The sequence below is a fragment of the Kryptolebias marmoratus genome, linkage group LG11, assembly GCF_001649575.2.
Source record: "Kryptolebias marmoratus isolate JLee-2015 linkage group LG11, ASM164957v2, whole genome shotgun sequence".
NCBI lineage: Eukaryota > Metazoa > Chordata > Actinopteri > Cyprinodontiformes > Rivulidae > Kryptolebias > Kryptolebias marmoratus.
Genome location: NC_051440.1, coordinates 2,680,897 through 2,705,319, shown reverse-complemented (window position 1 = coordinate 2,705,319; position 24,423 = coordinate 2,680,897). Strand labels below are relative to the sequence as shown.

The 24,423-nt window shown below is 40.8% G+C and overlaps 1 protein-coding gene across 7 annotated transcripts in view; it reads right to left on the bottom strand.

Annotated features, from left to right (window-relative positions):
• Positions 1-310: 310 nt before the first annotated feature.
• poc1b (POC1 centriolar protein B) overlaps positions 311-24,423 on the bottom strand; it is a 75,670-nt gene continuing 51,557 nt past the window's right edge. For 4 of the 7 annotated variants that reach the window (XM_025010758.2, XM_017436894.3, XM_017436893.3 and 1 more), the window contains 2 exons: positions 16,490-16,753; positions 14,536-15,246 (listed from right to left, as the gene is read on the bottom strand). In XM_025010758.2, coding sequence (XP_024866526.1) covers positions 15,088-15,246; positions 16,490-16,753 — 423 coding nt within the window. In that variant the 3' untranslated portion in view covers positions 14,536-15,087. Of the gene's footprint in view, positions 387-442; positions 692-14,535; positions 15,247-16,489; positions 17,351-24,423 lie in introns of those variants that run through there. The other 3 variants (XR_005233759.1, XM_037978407.1, XM_037978406.1) reach the window with 3 other exon arrangements.

Genomic DNA, 24,423 nt, shown 5'->3' with positions numbered 1-24,423 from the left:
TAGACTCTCCTTTGTTTATTTAAATAAAAAAAACACCAAAGAAAATGTACACTGTTTGATTTGGTGGGCCTAGAGCCTGCCAGCGATAAAGTCTTACTGCCAACAGATTTCCCATGGAAATCTAGCTGAGAGGTCAACAAGTCTTTGTTTTAATTACAAAATCACTTCACACTGTTTTTTTTGTGTTTGATGCAAACAGTGTTAATGGGTTAAAAGAGAAAAGCAAGGAAATGTCTAAATCAAAAATATGCAAGTAGGACATGTCAGGATTCAGTCTTTTCTATATGAGCAGTTCGGCGACAGACAGACAACTGAGACCAGGAAATAACGGTAAGTGCGTTTATTTACAGTGATGGAAAAGTGCAGACTGGAACTGGAATCGGGATCTGGAAAACAGAGGACGAGGTAAGTGAGTGAATATAAGTTCTTGATATGAGAAGGAAGGCGAGGTAATTTGTTTGTAGGTAACAGAATGTTCTTACGAGGAGGCAGGCGATCCAATGCTCAGAGGTGAGGTGAGGCAGTGAGTAATTCTTCCAGGTGAAGCTTGATGGTATTGATGGCAAGTGAGTATTTCCTTTTACATGGCAGCAGACTTGCAGACAGACAGGCACAGGTGAACAGGTGAGTACTTGGTATGACAGGGTTTCCAGGAAGAAGACCAGACTGGCTCCAGAGTGAACAGGTAGTTCTGAGGCAAAAGAACATTAACAACAGGATTCACAGGTCTCGGGTTTTCACGAAGGCTTGGCACATTCACCACAAGGCAAGTAATGCTTCAGCACTGGTCTGGTTCCAACCACAGCCTTAAGTACTCCTGGCTTCCTGATCAGTCTGATCAGCTACAGGTGAGGGAGGAGTGGCGACGAGATGTCACTCATCAGCCCAGGACGGCCCACCAGGAAGTAAACACCACATACACACACACCACCAAAACTCCACCATCACCACAGGACATTACATTTACCGCTTTAAATTAATGAGATTATAGTAGAAATTGACTACAGGTCCACAAATCTGCAGGGTTTTAGTGAAAAGTTTCAATGCTGACCTTTGTGGCTTATTGAATTAATCCCTCAGTATTACATTAACTGGTTATGCATCAAGGAAATAAAACTCACTTACATTCTTGTGTCCTGCACAGTACAGAGGAAGGCTAAAGACAAACATCATTCAAAAGAAAAGAAAAAAGCTGAACCTGTTGTCAGAGGCCTTTGGTGTATGTGTGTTTCTGTTTCCTAAGACTGATAGAGAGGAACAGGAAGTCTCAAAAAAGGAGATGGAAAATTAACTCAGCTCAAATAACAACATCTCATGCAAGGACAGAGGTCCATTTGAAGCTTCTTGGTGAAGAAGTCAGCTTTTTTTTATGCTTGCTCTCTCTTTTTTCAACTGCTTTTCTCTTTTTCCACTCACTGTGCCCCCGTGTCAGCAGGAGAAAAGCTAAAGCTTGTAAAAACAGGCCATGAGTGTTAAAGCTGAAACTACTCTGCAGAGGTGTTCTAGTGCTTTGCTACAGCAGGCTGCAGGTAACCAGGATCATGTACTACAGAGAAAAACACTAACTTGCCTCTAGTGTCTGGTCTTAAATTTGCTCCAGTGTGCTTTACTATGTGGGTGGCCCAGCAGAGCAGGGGTTAGCGATGTCGTCTCATAGTAAGAAGGTCACAGGTTCACCTACAAGCTTTTCTGGGTGGAGTTCACATGTTCTCTCCGTGGGTTTTCCTTTAGGAGCCCCAGTTTCTTCCAACAGACCAAACACATGCATGTTAGGTCATTGGTAGCTCTAAATTGTCCCTCGGTGAGAGTGTGAGTGGTCATTTGTCTCTATGTGGCTTGTGACCCAGTGACCCAGTAACCCAAAAGGAAAAAGCTGGCAAAGAAGATGGATGGATGTGCTTTACTATGCAGCAGCTAGTTGGGAGTCTGTAAAGCTGACTGTTGAAGGATGTGAGATGAGAGGATTACACAAAAATGTTCAATGTAAATTATAGTCAGCAGCCTTCATTTAGTATTTAAAGTGATAAATAAAAAGTGCTACAACTCATAGTTATAAATGGATAAAAATTAAAACCTATTCTATTATTCAGTAGTTTATTGAAATGTTTTGTTTACATGAAGTTGTGTTTTCTTTTGACTAACTATTTTGTGTAAATGTAGTCAACGTGACACAAATACTTCATCATTCAGTTGTAGGATAATAACTAAATGGGAAGACCTGCTGTGAATTACACAGACTGAGAAGTAATTGATCAACAGACAAACAAACCAGCAGAAGATAAATAAACGACAGACAGAAAGACTGACAGACCGACAATTGGTCTGTCTTTTACTCAACAAACGGACTGACTGACAGACAGATCAACTGACAGATAGACCAATGGACTGACCAACAGACACAGACTGATGGACCAATTGACTGACCAAGAGACCGATGGACAGACAGACTGGTGGATCAATAGACAGACATATGGACCTAATGATAGACAGACCAACCAACAAGCAGACAGACAGACTGATAGACTGACTGACATACTGACTGACCAACAGACCATTTGACAGACAGACAGTCAGACAAACCAATGAACAGTCTGACAGTCCTAATGATAGACAGACAGACCAAAAGATGGACAAACAGGCAGACATACAGACTTTAGGTTTTATCGTTCTGCACCCAGTGAAACAGAACCAATCTGTTTTGATTAAAATTTTAATGTTAAACTATAATAAACAATTGTTGAGGTTGTGTTCTGAGTTCAGACTGAGCCTCTCTGTAATCTGATCCAGTTGCTGCAGGGACCTCAGCTCCAATGCCGTCTCATTCTCTTCTCCCTGCTCCTTTGTCCCCGGCCTGTATTTATCGTCACAATCCCCAAAGGGGTTAAGGGGGAATTTACGAAAAGATAATCCTCCTGTTATTCAGAAATGGGTGGAAAGCAGCCGGAAAACAAGGAGGAGGAGAGGGGTCCTGTCAGTTCAGCTGGGAGCCAGAGATAATGTTTACTTTCTGCCTTGTGCTGGCTTTGAGGCAACAGCTTTGCCATGCAGTATATAATGAGGATTTATTTCGAGAGTTTGTCGCTAATAGTTTGACTAACGATAAAATATTTATATCGATTTTTGTATAAAAACTTTTATTTTGTTATTAAACTAAAACTGCCTTGAGTCAGCATCTTCATGGGAACGATTCCTGTTTTATTTTAAACTTAGACTGATAAAATCTCTACAACCAGCAGCTGTTTAAAGAAAGTGCATTAGTCTAACCCAGTAAACTGCAGAAAAATATCATCCAACAGGTAAGAAATCCTCTACCAATAGGTTTTAGTCAGTGCTTCATTTCCTTTTCTTTGTAAAAGTCCAATAAAAAGAAATGGAGACATTATCTCTTATGGGAGAATTTATTAATATATTTTTTTAAACATAATTTCAGCTGTGTCAGAAGAATTAGAGAGCCGAATATGAAATTTTAAAAAATCAGCATGGCCAAAAGATGAAAAAAGGGAGAGGAGGAGGCTTTACATTTTAGTTGAAGTGCCTCAGTAAGACCCTTTTCCCACTGGAGGACAACCCTGTGGTTCCCAATTGTTTTAGCTCCCGAACCACAAAATTATTGGGACAAAAGCTTGTGACCCCTTCTATAGGCAGTTTAAATACACAAAAACTACTACTAACTTTGTTAAACATGGGTAAAAATGAGAACCTTGACAGTCTTCACATCCAAAATATCATTTTTTATTTATTTTTTTTGGAGGACTGTTTTTATCTTTTGGAACAATTATTTTTGAAATATGTCATAAGCAATCATTTTTCAACATAAGCTGATAGCTGAAGATGATCTAAGGACTCCACATAGTGTTACGTGACCCACACTGGGGTTCCAATCCCAACTTTGGGAACCACTAACCTGGACAACCTTTTAGAACGTGGCTGCATTTAAGTAAATTTGGAAAACCTCCTTCAGTGTGAAGGCATTCATGATGCTGTTACACTCTTAGTCCTCACCAAAAAGGTTGTTCCGTCATTGTTTTCACATTAATGTGCTCTGCTGCAGTCTGTTGATGTTCTATTACCTGTTCTGCCACCACCCTCTCAGACCGAACCAGGAAGTATTCACGCACAAGAAGCACACACTCTATGGCAGAACACTATCGCCACAGGTCTCCACATATGCACAAGGTTGTTTTCATGACCTTGTCACAATCCCAGCTGTAGTCTAGGCATTTGACCAGAATGCTTCAAAGTCTCAACAACCAAGCCCACGCACTCAGTCCACACGTCATGATACGCCACCACTACTCAGGACCACAAAATGCTGCCACCATAACGATAAACCATTGCAACCTTACTATGGACGTTTTGTGCATACTGAGTGTTGACATGCTCTGATGCATAAAGAGGTGGACTCCTAATAAACACCTGAAGACCTCACCAAGACCCTGCAAAGATCATCTGCATCATGGCTGAGTTTTAAGTCATAGGAGGGTCATTCTTCCAGTGTTAAGGAATTCAAAACAAATCAAATCTAAAAAAACAAGTTTGGGATTATGAAGGCAAAGGTCACAACAGACACCAGAACATTGCTTCTACGGCTCAAAAATACAATACAATCAGATAAGTACGAAAACACGAGTTTCAGCAGTAAACTGGCGGCTATTCTGGCTGAGAGAACAATATTAACAGGGAACCCTTCCTCCAGGAAGTTATTAACGCGTTATTGGATCATGTTTGCCATGCACTAAGGCGAGACACGTACACATGCTGTACTGTTGTGTGTGCTGTAGAGGCAGGTCAGTGAGGACCTAATTAGAATGAAGTGGAAGTGAAGCTGGAAATTGGTCCTTAACTGTCTGCATGTGGCTCTCTTGTTTTTGACCTCAAAAAGTTTGGCAACTGGGTGTTTTTGTGTTCTCACGCAGATGCAGGCATGTGAGTTTGGAGGATTTCAGGGGGAATTTCTCAAAAATAATGGAGAGGTTTTACTTCTCTAAGGAATTGGTTTTAAGGTTAAGATTTTGAGCCCGACACCAGAAGGCGACAGCAAGCGATAATGATTTTGCCAGTGTGTGTTTCCACTTCTCTGTCTATTACCAAAATGTCTAATGAAAAAACTGGTTAACTTTTAATGAAACTTGCAGAAAGTATTCATTGGGTGAAAACTGCTCAACTTCAGGAGTCAATTTGACTCAAGATGGCTGCTAACCAATTGACTAAAAATAAACAAAAAATGTCCATAACTCATTAAACTAAAGTTTGATATTTGAGTATTTTGAGTGCTAACAGATTGCATAAGATCTTTGTTCAAAATTCTGCCACTAATTACAGTATTTGGAGGCCACTGGAGAGATTTTAGGAAATATTCACTAGATGGACATCTACAACTGATAAACTTTTGGAGCCAAAACAATTCATGATGGCTGCCACAGCCAATTGACCTTTGAAAACACAGAATTGGGTCAGTCAGTTTCAAGGATATTGAGCTAAACTCAATATCACAACACACACTCCAAGTGCTACTCAGCGAGCAAGATCTTTGCTTAAAACTGCAGCACTAACTGCTGAAGATAATTGGTTCTGTTAGCAAAATACCTCATGAATCACTGGATGGATTTTAATGAAACTTTCAAAATGTAATCATTTGATGTACATCTACAACTGATTAGCATTAGCAAACACAAAAATGGCTAAAACTTAGTATATTTGACAGATATTGAGCTAAAATTTGATGTGGTCATAGCTGAGAGTCATTAACAACACATCGTCTGAGCGTGACATCTTGCAATATTGTATGAAATTGTGCATATTGTTATTTTCAAAGTTTGACCAAAACAGCTCCAACTCTGTCTTTTCTCAACATAAGATGATCTCAGTCTGAAACTCTGTAATGAAAGGCAGCAGATGATATGCATTCTTTCAAGCAATGCATATTGTAGATCATTTGGGTAATGATCATTTTGTCCTACAGCGGTTGCCATGTGTATTGTTTGTTACGGCACTACCGGTGATATCGTTGTTTGCTGCCTGTTAGCTGCAGCTCTAACTAAAAGGATTCACCTGAGTCGCCTCGCTGCTGTCTGTCTTTTTCTTTATTACAATGCCACTGTAACACAGGCGGGAAAGACCCGGATTGTGACAGAGGATGTGGCCCTATAGCCAACTGGTAGGCCTCTCAATTAAAAGCCAATGGCCTAGGGTCTCCCAATTAAAAGTACCCAGGTAAGTCTGGCTTAAAATAATGAAACAGAAATAGTATACAAAAATATATTTTATTTACAATATTAAAAATAAACTTTATTATTCTTAATTTACCATCCAATAAGGCACAAAAATCCAAGACACACTAGAAGCAAACTGAGACTTAAACAAAAACAACTGCAAACCAGATTAGTAGCAACACAACCTAATAACACACAATAATGTTAAACAAAAGAAAAAGAAGTCTCACATTGCATCAACCCAGCCTTTTGAAGCTGTGCCCAATCAGCTAATTCCCAAAATAAAGTTAAGAAAAACATTCTGGTGGTTCTGTAGTGGCTGTGCTCCAATTCCAGAGCCTTTAAGATTACAAAAGAATAATGCACCTAGGTGAGAGCACAATAGGCAACAGCAGCAATCTGAAATACCAGAAATGACAATAAAATGTCTATCCACAATAAAGCCAAATAAGGTCAAATGAAAAACTGGTACCTTAAGCAGCCACCCACGCAGGTATCGTCAGACGCTGCAGTGAAAAACCACCAACATGCTCCCAGCAGCACAAAGTTCCTTGGTCCAACTCTGGTGTAGCAGGCCGACGAGCACGACACCAGCGCCCATCCAACAAAGACCCCTGCTGAACACAACAACGGACCAACACTCTTAGCTTGGCAGGCACAACCGGTGCCTATATACACTAATTAGCCTGGCAACGCTGTAAACCGGAAGTGAAAGTGTGCAAACGGGGCCTAGATACGTTCAAAGACCCAACACGGGTGGGAATTTACAGCTTCTTCATGTAAACACAATTTCAACTAAATTCCCACCCGGTTACACCACCATAGAGCAAGCATTTACATAGTGTCAGAAGTGATTGTGAACCTGTTACCCGTAAATACGTTGGGGTTTTTTTCCAACAGACTTTTACTTTTACTCTGCATCGTCACTCTGCGCCATCTGGCTGTAACGCACACACTGGGGATATAATGGCGGACGGTTTTTGCAGACCCGACCCTGTGGTTTTCAATGAAAATGTGGCCGAAAACTGGAGGATATTCGAACGGGAGTATGACATTTTTATTGCTGGTGCACACCATGACAAGCCTGCCAAGACGAGAGCTTATATTCTTCCCAACATCGCGGGTCCGGACGCCATTGAGCAGGAGCGCTCATTTGTTTATGCTGTAGCTGTACTTGGTGCAGACGGAGCCGTCATCACTCCAGCAGAGTCTGAAATTCCCTTCCTAAAATTTGCAACCCCAGATGCAACAGAATGGTGGAGCGGCACAAGTTTCATTCAAGAAATCAAAGACAGGGTGAGAGCATTGAATCTTTTGTCAGCGATTTGAAAATAAAAGCTAAGACCTGCAATTTCGGAGAGCTTACTGATGAACTGATCTGCGACAGAATAGTTTGTGGTATCTCAAGTGACTCTCTCAGAAAGGCTTTGTTAAGAGACAGTGATTTAACTCTGGTAAAAGCCGTTTTGATCTGCCGCATTCACGAAATGACAGAAGAAGGAAGCAAAACATTAGCTAACCAAGCTAACACGGTCGATGCTGTAAAATACTCCTCAGCAAACAGCAACAACTACCTAAGCCCCAGCCACTGACTGCAATAATTGCGGAGGCTCTCACATTGCAAAAAGAGAAAAATGCTCAGCATTCGGACAGCAGTGCCGTAAGTGCAGGAAAATGAATCATTACAAAAACGGCTGCAAAGGCAAACCTCCAAATCCTGTCAAAAAGACGTACAGACAGTCAGTACATGAAGTTGCCACTGAACAGCAAAATCTAGATGACACTTTCTATGTGGACAGCATTGAGGTTAACAGCATCACACCAAAAGCCGATATTAAGCAGAAAGGTTATGTCACCATTCACATTAATAGTGTTCCCATTGAATTTAAAGTTGACACAGGAGCAAAATGCAACGTGTTATCCCTCCACGCATTTAAAAAGGTGTCAAACGGGGAGCAACTGACCAACCGTGGAGATCCACTCAACCTAGTTGCATATGGTGGCAATAGGATTCAAACTAATGGACAAGTCACACTACCATGTGATTTCAAAGATCAACATCATTCACTGAGCTTCTTCATAGTAGACAAGGATGTACAACCATTACTTGGTTTTCAAGCATGCACAGATATGGAAATCGTCAGACTAAGTCCCGAAGTTCATCAAGTCGATGCAGAGAGTGATGATACCTTCAAAAATAAGGTAATCTCACAATACAAAGACTTATTCAGTGATGAACTGGGAGAACTTCCTGTAACATACTCCATGACATTAAACCCAGATGTGACACCTGTCGTGAGACCAGCACACCGCATCCCTGTTGCGATGCAAGACAGAGTTAAAGCTGAACTCAAATGAATGGAAAACATAGGAGTAATAACACCGACCACAGAGCCCACTGACTGGGTTTCCTCAGTAGTTGTGGCGCACAAGAAGGACAAACAAGAAATCAGGCTTTGCATAAACCCCAAAGACCTTAATATGGGCTTAAAACGCCCTCGCCGTCCTATCAGGAGCGTTGAAGAAATAGCTGCAAAGATGTCAGGAGCAACTGTGTTTTTGGCATTTTGGCATGTGCGCCTCGAAAAAAAAATCATCACTGCTGACTACATTTAGCACACCTTTTGATTGATACAGATTTCTGCGAATGCCCTTTGGAATTAACTCTCCCAGTGAAGTTTTCCAGTGATCCATGGAACAGCTGTTCACTGAGTTTCCCTGTTCTGTCATTGTGAATGACATCATCATTGGTGGTCGCGACCTGGCCGACCTTGACCGGAACCTCTGCAAAGTACTGGAGCGTGCTAGACAAGTTAATCTGAGACTGAATCCACATAAATGCAAGTTTCAGTTAAGCGAAGTGCACTTCGTCGGTCATATCTTTACAAAAGAAGGTCTCAAGGCTGATCCTGCGAAGACTACAGCCATCACCAACATGCCTGTCCCGACCGACATCCCCTCGCTGCAACGTTTCCTCGGCATGGCTAACTACCTTGCCAAATGCATTCCCAATTTCAGCGACATTGCAGCCCCCCTGAGGAAATTGACTCACTAGGACACTGCATGGTGCTGGCTTCCGCAACATCAAATGGCTTTCGACCGTCTCAAATCTTGTCTGACCAGCCCACCTGTCCTCGCTTACTACAATGTTGCAGAGCCTGTCAGTTTAACCTGTGATGCATCCTGTTTTGGTCTAGGAGCTGCCTGCATGCAAAATGGCAAACCCATCGCTTTTACTTCACGTATTCTAATGGACACAGAGACACGGTACGCTCAGATAGAAAAGGAGCTGCTTGCTTTCGTGTTTGCATGTACCAAGTTCAGAGACTGTCTACGGAAAGCAAGTCATTGTAAAAACAGACCATCAGCCTCTGGTCAGCATTCTAAAAAAGCCAAATCACAATGCGCCAGCCCGTCTCCAGAGGATGCTTCTCAGACTGCAGAGCTATGATATTAGCTTGGTGTACAAAAAAGGGAAACAAATGTACCTTGCTGACACACTATCAAGAGCTCCAAACCCTTCCACCCTGCAGAATCTGGCTGAAGATGAAACTTGCAACGTCATGGCAGTGACCTACATTTCAACAGCCCGACTGCAGGAACTCAAGGAACACATGGCGAATGACAACATGCTTAAAGCACTAGCCGTCACAACACATAAAGAATGGCCAAACAAAGAGAGGCAACTAGAGCCTGCTCTATGCCCATTTTTTTCACTACAGAGACAAACTAATTGTCAAAAATGGCATCATAATGACAGGACAAAAAGCTCTTATTCCACAATCTCTGCACAAAAGCTACATCAGTATTGTACACAAAGGACACCCAGGTGTCGAAGCAACAAAACGGCATGCAAGAAGCATTTTCTACTGGCCTACATTGTCCAACGACATCACGAGAGATACTGTCGTGCGCTGTCTGGAATAGCACCAAACCCCACCAGCAAAAGGAACCTCTGCACCTTCACCCGATTCCAGATCTGCCATGGTCAGTAGTTGCTGCAGATATTTTTGACTGGCATGGTTAACACTACCAAGTCTTAGTTGATTCCTATTCTGGATGGTTCGAGTTTGACCTTCTTCGTGACTTGACAACTTCCACCGTGATGTCAAAGCTCAAAAGACATTTCTCTGTTCATGGTTCCCCCCACACACTCCTCACCGACAATGGCACACAATACACTAGTCTGCATTTCAAACAGTTTGCACAGCAATGGGACTTTGTACACATCACCAGCAGTCCTGGATACCCACAATCTAATGGACTCGTCGAACAAGCTGTTCGCAGCGCGAAGCAATTGATGGAGAAATCACACAGAGATAGAACTGATGTTTTTCTCAACCTCCTTAACATCAGAAATATCCCCCATGACTCTACATTGGGCTGTCCTGCTGAACGCCTGCTATCAAGACAAACGCGTGCAGCTGTACCTGTGAGCAACACACTTCTAGCTCCATCTCCTTAAAACACACAGCTTATCAGCGCCCAACTATGCCACAAACTACTCACACTGAAACGTCACTATGACAAATCCAGTCGCCATCTTCCAGGTTTAAAGGGGGGACAAGTGGTACAGCTACAGGCCAAAGGTTACGACCAACTTGCCACTGTGAAGGAGAAAAGCAGTGAGCCATGTTCTTACATCATACACTTTGATGGCAGGGACTACAGGAGAAATCGACAACACATCTTGCCTACCACTGCACCTCCCACAGCACACGTACTGCTGTCAAACACTGCAGATCCACAGGTGTTATCTTTTCCAAAGACACATATTCCAGAACAGTCTGCTAGCCACAGCAAAGCTTTATACGTCACACGCTCAGGTCAAGTGTGCAGACTGAACCCTAAGTTTATGGACTAAATGTCCTGATATTGCACTGTTATTTGTTCTGAAGCACTGAAAGTAGGTTATGTGCCAAAAAACCCAAAGGACAACATGTAATTTCTTTCCATCAGTCTCAGAGTCTGGTAGAATTTACTTGGACAAGATTGGTACCACAGTGTGCTGCAGTGGGGTAAATGTGTTGTAAATGCTGGTTATTCAAGGTTCTTTCAGTTTCAGGAATAATGATTTGATTGTTTCTGTTTTCTTCCCTGAAGGAGTTTCCACCATGATCCACAGTCTAAATAGAGATTTTATGGTTTAAACCATATTTCCTGCATTGGGCATAACATCGGCAGTGAAGATTGGTGGTGAATTGACCCAGATGAGCACAGTTTGAAATGAAACAGCCCAGAGTGACTTTTCTGCTTTCTTCAAGACTTTTGTTTTGAATGAAATCCAAGTGCTGACTTTTTAAAAACAAAGCCAATGTGAGACATCATCTCAACTTGTGGGACAAGGGATTAACGACTGTATGTTCCACACAAAGATGAACACTTTGTCACCCTAGTAGCGATGCTGGCTTGTCTTAGAAACACAGAGAGTTTAGACTTCTAAACTGAGCTTGGAGTAGAGTTGTTACTCTTCATTCTAAAAAAAACCCCAGCTAAACCTAGTATCTCAGTAGCCTGCAACTGTTGGTGACTAGTTGGACACACAAAATTGTGTTTCATATATTTCTTGTAAATTTTCATATATTTCTTGGAATCACACTGAATTGGTTACTTAAAATACATTTGCATATCTTGCTCAAACGTTGTACATGCTCCTGGGAAAACACATTGTTCCTGAGTGGACAGGGCTTAAGTTTGCTACTATTAGCATTATAGATTGGTAAGAATGCATCACAGCCTATAGTGTGCATGACAGGACTTTAAGGAGAAAGCCACAAAAGTCCAGAAAGAACACGGCTGATCAAAAGCAGGTTGGAATAATTTAGAAAATCTGATTAAAATAAAAGATTGGGATTCATTTGAGAAACATTGTTTTGTGAATAGAAATTTGCATTTAAGCACCTGGAGTTTAGATAATCGCTGCATGGAGAAGAGTCTTAATTTTGGGATCTTGGTGAGATCTTGGATTAAACTCAGAACTTTAACCATACCAAATCATGAAGCTTGTTTTTCTGTACACATTATTTGACTTCATGAGTGACAGCAGAATAGAATAGCTCTGATGTAGAGAACAAATGTACCGCCCACATGCTTCACAGAGGTCTAATGTAATATTTTTCAGTGTGCATTCATTTAAGGGTTTGTGTGAAAGTCTAATGATACATTTATCACCAGAACTGAAAAGAATTCTGCAGTGACACATTGTTCAGGTGTCAGCGTAGATGTGGTTATCACAGGGCTTCCAAAAGTCTCTCTGCTGGTTTGACTGAGCTGAACTCAACTGACTGGACCACTTTTATGTGAGCAGAAAAGAGGAAAAAGAAACAGGAGCAGAAAAACCAAAGTCAAACAGGAAATGAAGGATGTGGTGGAGAAGGCTAACAGCAGCCGGAGGAGAGCTCTCCCTTTGTGTGGCTTTTTTTTTTTTTTTATAGCTTCCCCTGTCTTAGCCGCACTGCTCACCACATCTCGGCCGCCGGAAAACATAAACAGCTAGAGTATGACACAGTGCTAAACAGCCACACAACAAGCCAAAACACAAACTGGGCCTATGTTCAAGAAAGAGAGAGTCCACTATGAGAAGCTAAGTAGAAAATATGAAAGATACGTCACAGAACAAGATGTACTGACTTGTTACTAATTTTACACCCCCATTTAAAATTTATAGATAGCGCGCTCAAGTGTTTCCCTTCTTAATGAACAAACTTTTTGTACATATTCTCATACAGGGATACTTAAGTCAAAAATCTTCTTGTTTTTTAGAAAATATATATTATTTTTTAAAAACTTAATTCAGTACCATGGCGCTCAAGTTAGTCAATAAAAATGTTAAACTGTCAATGTTTTCCAGAATTTTAACCTCAATTTTAGACTTTTAACTCTCTATACGTATTTGTTAAAAATATTTCATATATGTAGAGAGAAGGCCTACGGAAGCGCATTGCTATCACGCAGGAAAAAAAAAAAAATTGAATGCTATCATGTTATAACGTGATACGTATCATGTTAAAACGTGATACTTATCTTGTTTAAACGTGATACGTATTTCGTTAAAACATGATAATTATCTTGTATAAACGTGATACGTATCTTGTTAAAACGTGATAATTTTATGTCCAGGAAGTGGCGGTAGGAAGCTGTCAGACTATTTATACAGGAACAGCTGTCCAACACTTGCAGTTACCTGGAGTCACTTTTACTCTTCAAGATAGGATGCCCTTCCTGACACAACCTGGACTCGAACCTCATATTATGACTTCTGAGACTTCAGGAGGGATGCTGTCTCTCCTATGAAGTTTTGCACTGGGTCCAGCTGCAGGACTGGCAGTACTCATGTTACTGTCTCCAGGCTTGTGCTTCAGAAAACGGTACAGACATCTGCTTCTGTCTGCTCTTCAAAATGAAACAAAATGAGCTGATGCCATTGTGCAGGCTGCTAATGTGCATGGTCAAGAATGCAGTTTTGCAAGCCATGCACATGAAAATAGACCAAGCCTTTCAAAAACTGGCCAATCAAAAGGCAGCCACATGGCTCACTGGTCATTTGGTTGCAAACACTCAGTTCTGTGAGACCACCAAGACTCCCAAAATGAATTAAAAAAAAATGTTTTTATCATGTTAAATTTCTTTCAGTTATTTATCATTTCTGTACATGATCAAATTTATTGGTGACAAGATAAGAAAAAAATTAAAAGATATAAAAAAAGCTTTATTGTTGTTTGGGTTTTTACAACACAAAGTGATAACAGCACAGGTTTAATAGGGCACTACATCGTCATTTCTCAAAAGCTCTAGATTTTCAGTCTACACAAATGCTTAAAAACCTTTTTTCTTTTTTAAATCTACAGTTTGAAAAGCATTTTAAAATTCTCCATTTTATCACAAAATACTTCATTTGTGTGTGGATGAGAGGTGCAAAGGTTAAAAAAAAATATCTCAGTTTCTGCTGAGACCATCGACCTTCTGCCAGATTTTATTATGTCAAGTCACAACAAAATCCGTCTCAGGGTGCTGTACAAAAACATTCACATACATTATAAGAAGCCAAATATGCAAAAGTTATTTATTTAAGGAAGCCAGCAGATTGCGTTGAATCTATACTTCATCGCAGTCTCCCATCCTGAGCAGTACATTGGTGACAGTGGAAAGGAAAAACTTCCTTTTAACAGGTAGAAACCTCCAGCAGAACCAGAACCAGGCTCAGGTCGAGCGGCCATCTGCTTCGACAATGTAAATAAACAAACTACTTAAAGGACCCAAAAATTATTGCTGCCTGATTCTTGGGAAAACACACAAAACCCCAAAAAATTTCTCATGAAATTTGTGCAATATGTTCTTGGTTTATTAACATATAAATAACATTGAAATGAAAAGTTGCATTTGAAACAATTTGTGCACGGCTTTGTTTTACTATTACAGTTTAGAGTTAGTGACTGCTGAAGTCTCCATATGTAAACACTCAAACACTGAGCTCATGTGGTCAACAAACTGTTTTTAGAGCTGCAGCTGTCTAGATCTGGTGTCCCATCCATAACCACACACACACACACACCCACACACCCACACACACACACACACACACACACACACACACACACATGCATGCAGAACGTCTGCTTGGGTGTGCAGCTTGGTGTCCTTCAGAGGTAAGGAAAGACGTGAAGAAAACATGCTGGAAACACACATACAGACACTGACGCACACGTCAATGCACAATAAATCACTTTAACTTTTTGACCCCTGAGAAAGACCACCATGGCACTCCTTTAAAATTAAACGCAGACACACACACACACACACATCTTCAACAGTCATTTGGTTGAACAGAACAGCAGTCTGTGTGTTTGTGACTGAGAGGAGGGCGGCGGGGTCATCCTTAAGTGAAATTAACAGAAGATCCATCAGACTCCTCGCTCGCCGTCCTGCATCTCTCTCCTTCTGCTCGCATATCCCTCAGAATCTGAGACTGATGGAAGAGACACTCCTTCATCTTGTCCTCTGTCAGGGTGAGACGCTCCTCCAGCACTGAAACAGTCTGCATGGAGAGCAGGAGGGGTGGGGTGGGGTGTAAATTAATTATACAGCAGTCACAGAATTATTACAGTGGCACAAGTTGCGCAATTTAGACTTTCTGGATGCAACAAATGTACATTTTAAATACAAAATACATCCAATAAACTGCACAACGAACTCCAAGAATGTTCCTGTTCTTATTTCACCGGCATTCATTTCATGCTTGCTGTCAATAAATACATAACACATAGGAAGTAAAAAATGTGAGAAAGAAACTTTGACCAGATGACAGTCCAGATACAGGGTAGAAAGCTAGTAAACTTTCTGTCCCTGGAATGTTAGTGTCTGCATCTAATTCACAAAGAGTTTAGCTTCTAAGGTGCATCACAGAATCACAGGGATATCATATTCAGTGGTAATAACTAAACTCTGAGACACCTAAATGAATACTTCAGACATGAAGCAGAGTTCAGTGGATAGGTTATAAATAATAAATATCTTAGCTAGTTAGCTATAGCACTTCCTGTGCAGCCTGGGGCACTTCAAATGTTTTTTACCAAACAAGCTGAGTAATAAGAATTTAATGGTGATGTAAAGGTTTTAATAATAGTGTTCGATTGAATCACAATAAGAACTTGATAATTTAGGTGGAATTCAGACCAGCCATCATCAGCCCTTTCAGATTTAAACTGTCATTTCTCTAAATTAGGGTGTCGCTGTTTGCAATATCAAAATCGGAAAAGATTTCAAATAGCAGAAACAAACTGTGAAAATGCAAATTTAGCAAACAGATGGACCCCCACTCCTCTCAATGCCCACGGCCGACACATAAAGAGTGCTGTGAACAATGTAATGACAGAACATGTTAGTTTATAGCAACTAATATCATCATTGCAATTTTCACACCACAAAAAAGGGATTTAGTTTTGTGAATTATAATTTAGTGGAGGAGTAAAGACAAGGGGAAAATACAGTGTGTCAGTTAATGATCCTCCAAAATTAAAAAGTAGATATCTCTTTTGTCAAGTAGGCTGCAAAAACAATTTTTAAAAGAATTAGACATTTAAATTTGAAAATGTTCTGACATGAATTAGTTTGGTTTTATCCTCTTTAGATTTTCATAACCCACAGTTTTAACAGGGAGTGTCAACTTTTTATTTCCGATCTTAAGATACTCCGTATAACTGTAGCTCTGTAAACATTAAAATGTGACCGGACATTTACTTCCTGTCAGGAGACACATGAAGGTTTTCCTGCTAACTGACCTGCGTGAGAAAATCCAGCTGTTGAACAATGTGCTGCAGCATTAAGTCCAGACTGGATGAATGATCCGGGACAACCTCCAGTGGGTGAGTCTGCGTTGTCTCCTCTTCCTCTCTCCTTCCTTTTCCTGCACTGTCAGCTCCGGTCCAGTTCCCAGCAGCTGAACCTGCCAAACTGACACTTTCACCTCCTTTCCACCCTTCCACCCGTGAACCGGTGACCTGACGAGGTGGGAAACCGTTGGAGGGATGAATGTTGGCAGGGGCCTATGAGAGCGTCAAATATGTACAACTGTTTAAAAGCTGAAAGTGATAGAAAAACAAACATATCCTATTTGCTCAGTTCTGCCATGATTTCTCCCCATTTAAAATGCTTTGCATCTTACAATCATGACCAAAAGACTGAGATCCCAGATACATGTGGCTAAAATGAGCTTCCTTTGTAGGGTGGCCAGGCTCAGCCTTAGAGATAAGGTGAGGAGCCGCTCTGCTCCTTCTAATCGAAAGGAGTCAGTTGAGGTGGTTTAGGCATCTGATCTGGATGCCTCCTGGACGCCTCCCTTTGGAGGGTTCATAGGTATATCCCACTGGGAAAAGACCTCAGGGCAGACACAGAACTCACCGGAGGGATTCTGTATCCTCTCTGGCCTGAGAACGCCTCAAAGTCCCCCAAGAGGAGATGGAGATTGTCACTGGGGAGAGGGAGGTCTGAGTTTCTCTCCTGGACCTGTTGCCTCCGTGACCCCATCACGGAGAAGTGGTAGAAGATGTATGGATACAATCATTACAGTCATGTTTAACTGAGGGGGTGTAGCTGGAAACAATTTCTTCCTCCTTCAGTGGGCAGCTTGCTGAAGGATTCAGCTGGAAATGTTCCAAAGGTAAAATGTGAGAAGACTAGGAAAGGTGCATTTTTACCCTTTAAAATGTCTTCAGAAAAGTTTAAGGGTGCCAGTGCACCTACTGTCTAAACTTCCAACAAGTATCAACCTTCTTCTATAAAGCCTAATTATAATTAGGGACTTTAAAAAAATCTAAGCTGACAATATGCCTGCATTTTAAAGTATAAACTGTAGAAGAAGTGTAAAGAGAACCAAAATCAAAAGAAAAAAGCTGTTAAAGCTGCTGCCGGTGGCTCCTCTGGGTCATCATAATGAAAGCTGTTGTCAGCCACAAACTTGTGCAAAAAAAGTCATTGTGCAAAAAACAGGTTGAATTAAAAAAACTATCTGAACTGTAATGGTCATCACACATGCAAATTTGTATGCCTCTTCAGTATTTTATCTAAGAGATATGAGTTAAAATGACCCCTCACTTCCAGTTTTAAAAAGAAAATTCAGACCTCAAATACAATGGAAGTCGATGAGAGTTTGGATGTGTGCAGCCTGAACTCTGGGGGGACTTGAGAGAAAACAATAAGTCTTACAGCAGTGGTCATTTTTGATATTGCACAAGGGAAATCTCACAAAATATGTGGAATATAATTAATTTATTATTTACTGCTTCATGTAAACTCCTCTTCTGCAGCCAGTCCTGCTGTGTAGGGGCTTTATTTTCTCTGAATGGACCCTTACTTTTCAGGAGAGTGTCTGTATGAAGGATGTTATCGCCCAATAAAATGACTTTAAAGTGCCTTTAATGACAGAACTCTTTTTAATGATGTCAGCCAAATATATCAAAACACATCACTGCTTTTATTACCCTCACAACCGATAGTGCAGTGGCCAACTGAGACAGAAGAGAGGAAAAAAGCAGCACAAGTTAGAACCCAAAAAAAAGAGTAATGATGGTCAGTCTGCTACAAAAAGCTGATTAAAAAGCTGAAGGTTATGGGGCACTTGGAAGAACAAGCAGAAGCAGACAGAATATTGTAGAAAGTCCAAGATCTCTGGAGACTAAAGAACTGTAACACCTGCTTCTTTCACCTCAATATTCTGTCTGCTTCTGCTTGTTCTGGCAATGAGTCTTTTACGGTGCTGTGGAGTGGATGAGTGGGTTCTTTTGGACCACTAACCTTTGTAGAGTTGTTGAAATTCAGCCACATTGGAGGGTTTCTAAACATTAACCACCTTTTTAAGGTCATGCCACAGCATCTCAATCAGATTAAGGTCAGGACTTTGACTAGGTCACTCCAAAGTCTTCATTTTGTTTTTTCTAAGCCATTCACAGGTGGACTTGCTGGTGTGTTCTGGATCATTGTCCTGCTGTAGAACCCAAGTGGGTTTCAGCTTGAGGTCATGAACAGATGGCTGGACATTATCCTTTTTTGGTAGACTGCAAAATTCCAGACGGGTTCAATTACCACAGCAAGTCTTCCAAGTTCCGAAGCAGCAAAACACCCCCAGACTATCACACTACCACCTCCATATTTCACTGTTGGTAGGGTGTTTCTCTTCTGAAATGTTGTGTTAAATTTACACCAGATGTAATGGGACATACACCTTCCAAAACTTTTGTCTCATCTGTCTACAGAGTATTTTCCCAAAAGTCTTGGGGGTCGGCAAGATGTTTTCTGGCAAAACAGAGACAAGCTTTTATGTTCTTTTTGCTCAGCAGTGGTTTTAGTCTTGGAACTCTGCCACACAGCCCATTTTTGCCCAGTCATGAACACTGACCCTAACTGAGGCAAGTGAGGCCTGCAGTTCTTTGGATGTTGTTGTGGGGTCTTTTGTGACCTCTAGGATGAGTCGTTGCTGTGCTCTTGGGGTAATTTTAGTTGGCCTCCTGGGAAGGTTCACCACTGTTGCATGTTATCACCATTTATGGTTAATGGCTCTCACTGTGGTTCGCTGGAGTCCCAAAGTTTTAGAAATGGCTTTATAACCTTTTCCAGAGTGATAGATCTCTGATTTGTTTCTCATTTGTTCTTGAATTTCTTTGGATCACAGCATTATGTCTAGCTTTTGAGGATCTTTTGGTCTACTTCATTTTGTCAGCCAGGTCTGTGTTTGCCGGATTTCTTAAAGATAGCCTCAGATAAAAAAGAAAGAGCCCAGCCTTCCAACAGACAGCTCAGTGAGCTTTCTGTTAGCTCAGGCTCCACTTATTTGAAGGTATTTTAATGTTGACAAATGGAAGCAAAACAACTTGTAATGTATGTAAGGCAAACATATAGAGAACAGAATCTATGATGGAATGTTAAACTATTACTAGCATATCTGATGCAGGCTGCTTACATACGAGAGACAAGGTGCTTCAGAAAATCTCAACAGATTACAGAAAAGTTACTCTAATTTTAAAACTTAATCTTTATCAGTTATAGAACATGTTTGCAGCCTGGTGGGAATTTTTGAGCCAAGGCAGGCTGTAATTAACATCTAGAAATTACACACAAAATCCGCTGTTCAATTAGCAAACCATGTTAATTGGCTAACAATGCTAACTGCCATTAAAAACTGTCTAAAAACATGCATATAAGGCTGCCTTCATGTAAGGCTGCCTGGTTAAATAAAAGTAAAATAATAAAAAATAAAATAAAAAAATTTGCTAAAATTGTTTACAAAATGTCAGCTTCATAAGCATTTTGTTTTCATTTTGTGCACAGCAGCAACTCATTTTTACTTCTCACACACACTTTGCAACAGTGTCTCCGCTCTCAAAAATAATTAATAACCATTTATGGCATGAAAGCTAACTAAAATACAATGTGTTTTTATTGCTGTATGTAATGGCTTTTCAGAACATTTTACTCATGTAAAACCTCTGTGTACATATAAGCCGGGTACTGTATCGCTGTTATTCCAAAAACCTTTCTCGCTTTCCCCCTGAAAGCAAACCTTGGTGCTTAGCTTAACACTCCGCAGACAGAGCTAAAAACTTGGTTGGAGGATGCTATAACCAACACAGGTTGTTGTCATTACTCAGTCTCTTCACCATAGAACTCAAGTTTCAAAAAACTAAATGACGTTGGCTGAACTGCCACCTTACAGATAGCCAACGAGAGCATGTCCACGCTAGCCTGACAGTTAGCTTCCATGCTACATCTCTCGATTAAGTCCAACACAAAACTATAGTGACTTTTTGACTAACTCCAAGGCACTGCCACCTCTCTCGAAGCATCATCTTCTCCAGATTTAAAAGCAGATCTTTAACATGGATACAGCAGCATGTGTGCTTCAGTCTGTTCAGTGGAAACAAATACTGACAAGAATGTGAATATAAGCATGAGAGGATTACTCTGTTGATTTTTATACTACATGTGATGTAAACATAAATAAAACAATAAATCTGAGCATATGTTAGCATATCACATTGAGATACATTGTGATATTATTGACAACGCCTGTGTATTACTCTTAGATAAAAAAAACATGCATGAGAAAAAAACATTTCTAAACTGGAAAATATCTAGACTGGCAGATATTTAAATTTAGATATAAGGACTGGACCATAACCCAAATAATGTGGCTTGGCACATCTTTGGTTAACTTTAATTTGAAAAGATGTAAACTGTTGAACAAGTAGTTTCACGGATGAGTTTTGAAATTGTTGTTGATCTTTCTGTAGTATTTTAGATGAATCTGCTCATTTTAAGCCTAACTGTTGCCTATCTCCTGACTGGAGCTAGGCACCAGCTCCCTGCGACCCGAAAAGGAGAAGTGGATAAAGAAAATGGATGAATGGGTGGATGTTTCAGTTCGTAGCAAGTAAAGCAATGTTGGGCAATAATAGTCCTCACTGTGTTGCCTGGAGAGCAACAAAATGAATAGAAGTGGGAAATTAATAAGGGATGTGTCTGAGCAATAGGAAGAGAAGGAAGAGGAGGAGGGTGTTACACATTCCTGCCCTGATGCATGGGGCAATCGATTCCGGCTTGCTTCCTGCGTGCCGTCCTCACTTCAAAGAGAGACTGCAAAAGAAGGCAAGAGAGGAAGGACGATGGCAGGAGGAGAGGAGAAGAGTATGAATGAGTTTAAAGAGAGGAGGAGGAGGGTTACACTTAACCCCTGGGAGGAGGAGAACAAAGCTGTTAGTGTGTTTAGACAGTCTGTTTTGCTATCTTTACTCTCTTCTTTTTCTCCCCCTCTCATCATCCTTCCCGGGTGCCCTCCCCTCCCGTCTCTTCCTCCTCCTCCTCCTGAGCCACATCTGGCCAACATCTGCTCATCTCATTTACGCTCAGTAGAGTCAGACCTTCTCCACCCTTGCCTCCCACCGCCAGGAAGTTTGGGCGCAATCAAACGTTTAACAGGCAAGGTACCCCAGCTGGCCTCCGTGTCAATCAGTGTGCACAAACACTCAGGCACGTTCAGACACGGTAAAACATTCAGACTGGAAGGTTTTTAAACAAAGGCTAATGCTTAGAAAGAAGCAATACTGTCATAACCGCAAAATAAATACATCTAGCAAGACGATCACAGCTCATAATCACATGAGTAGGAGCTAAGTGATAGCATGAAGCGGATGTTAACATCTAAGAAACATGCAGATCTGCTTAATTTTATCAGATGTACTAAACTCACTGCATTCAACAAATTGCACAAGTCAAAAGAAAAATGTGCTTTACCTCAAGGCAAACAGTGATAAAGACATTTTAGACACAACTCTGATAATGTAGGCACTTCACAAGATGAAGTCAAATCTATGAGGCTCTGTGGGGAGCCATGGTTTGCTGTAATCACGATCACTTCTGGTAGGAATGTAAGGAATGGCATGCTGCCAGTCAGGTCTCCCATGCAGAGTGGGTGGCTGAGATAACCACTGTGATTAGAAGGGAACAGTGGGAGTAGCTTGCTGAAACTGCAAAATCATAGTACATTCCATTTAAATACAACTGTTGAGACTTTCCAATTAAAATCACCTGGAATGCTTGCTGAAGTCATATTTCTGACTAAAAGTTTTAGAAAGTTCACCACCCCCGAGTTCAAAACACAATGCTGCTGCTGCCCCTTGCATGGAGGTGGGAAGAGATCAGGCTCAGAGGTTATCTTCCAGTTAGAAAAATCAGTAGGTTATTAAGAAGCCCTACCACAAGTCCAAATTTTCTTGGGAAAGACTTTTACAGTGAACCTCACATTGCTTTTGAAATTCTTTTTTTTTTTAGCTGGCCTGGGAAACATTAGCATTAGCCGTTTTTCGACTGTCCACCTCACGCAACTTGCCTCGCCCTAATTCAACCCTAATCAGGTCTACATGACATACACTTTATTGCCAAAAGTATTCACTCACCTCCCTTCACACATATACTGTATGAACTTGAGTGAGATCCGATTCTTAATCCATAGGGTTTAATATTTCTTTGCAGCAATAACAGCTTCAACTCTTCTGAAAATACTTTCTACAAGGTTTAGGAGTGTTTATGAGAATTTTTGACCATTGTTCCCGAATTGCATTTGTGAGGTCAGGACTTTGTGCAGGCCAGTTAATTCTTCCACACAAACTTGCCCATCCATGTCTTTATGGACCTTGTTTTGTTTCCTGGTGCGCAGTCATGTTGGAACAAGAAGGGGCCATCTTCAAACTGTTCCCACAATTTTGGGAGCATGAAATTGTCCAAAATGTCTTGGTATGCTGAAGCATTAAGAGTTCCTTTCACTGGAACTAAGCAACCAAGCCCAACTCCTAAAAGACAACCCCACACCATAATCCCCCCTCCACCAAACTTCACACTTGGCTCAATGCAGTCAGACAAGTACTGTTCTCCTGGCAACCATCAAACCCAGTCTCGTCCACCAGATTGCCAGACAGAAGCATGATGTATTTTTTCACACCAGTATGTTTTTATTTATTTATTAAAAAAAGAGTTGTTTCATAAACCTGAAAAAGGTTTGAAAAAATTGGCACTCATTTGGCTAGCTTTTAGCTTAGCCCAGTGGAAGACAAAAATTACTAAGGTATCACTTTAAACAATCGCAATCTGAACTTTTTTTTTTTACTACATTTATTGCTGAGAATACAGACTCATGATACATAGAACCATATGGCAAGGACAAAATAAATGCACAAGTCTGGCAGCCAAATCAACAACAAATAATCTAAAGAACAAGATAAGATTATATAAAACCATGTAGGTTATTTAAACCTATTTAAACCACCCCCAATCCCTCACCTGTCACTTCAAACCAGTTAATTGAAACAAGCTTGTTCTAAAAAAGGCCAGCTCTTCAGTTTGGCTCAAATTCACTTTAATAGTGAGGGGAAACCCAATTAGTGGATCCAATGTATCTGAGCCCTTAGCTGTTTATCATCAAGAGAAGATTGTTGAGAGTGACTCCAGCTGTTGTGAGCTGCAGTTGGGAATTTGGTGGTAATTGCTGAGTGAATATTCAGACATAAGAGTTTGCAAGTTTCCGGCTGTTGGAAGCAATTGAAAGCCACAATGAGCAGCATGTTGATGTCCAGAAGGCAACTATTTGTTTTTGCAAATGTGAGAGTTGGTTTCCAACCCAATGCTTTAATGACTTTTATAAAAGTTCCTATAACCCAGTGGTGTCCAATCCTAGTCTTTGAGGGCCCATATCCTGCATGTTTTAGTTGTTTCCCTGCTCTTCAAAAGGTCTTCAAGTTCTGCAGAAGCCTGTTAATCACTCATTCATTCAAATCATGTGTGTCAAAGCAGAGAAACACCTAAAACACACAGAATAGTGGCCCTTAAGGACTAGGATTGGAGACCACTGCTATAACCAGATGACACCAAGTGGATCAGTAGCAGATGTGAAAAATCACAGAGCCTATAGCATATCAAATCAAATAGCACAGTCAGATTCATAACAACACATATCTTGCATGGATGCAACAGAAGCTATAAACAGATCCATAAACCCTTAATAAAACAAACATGAGTCTTTCTTAAATATAAGGATACACAAACAAGTAAGCAATTCTCATCATACAAACGTCTCATCCAAGTCCCAACAAACTGTGCATTAATGAAAATGACCGTATTTGTTCTATTTCAGTAATAGCAGGAACTCATAACAAATGCTTCCCACTCTAAA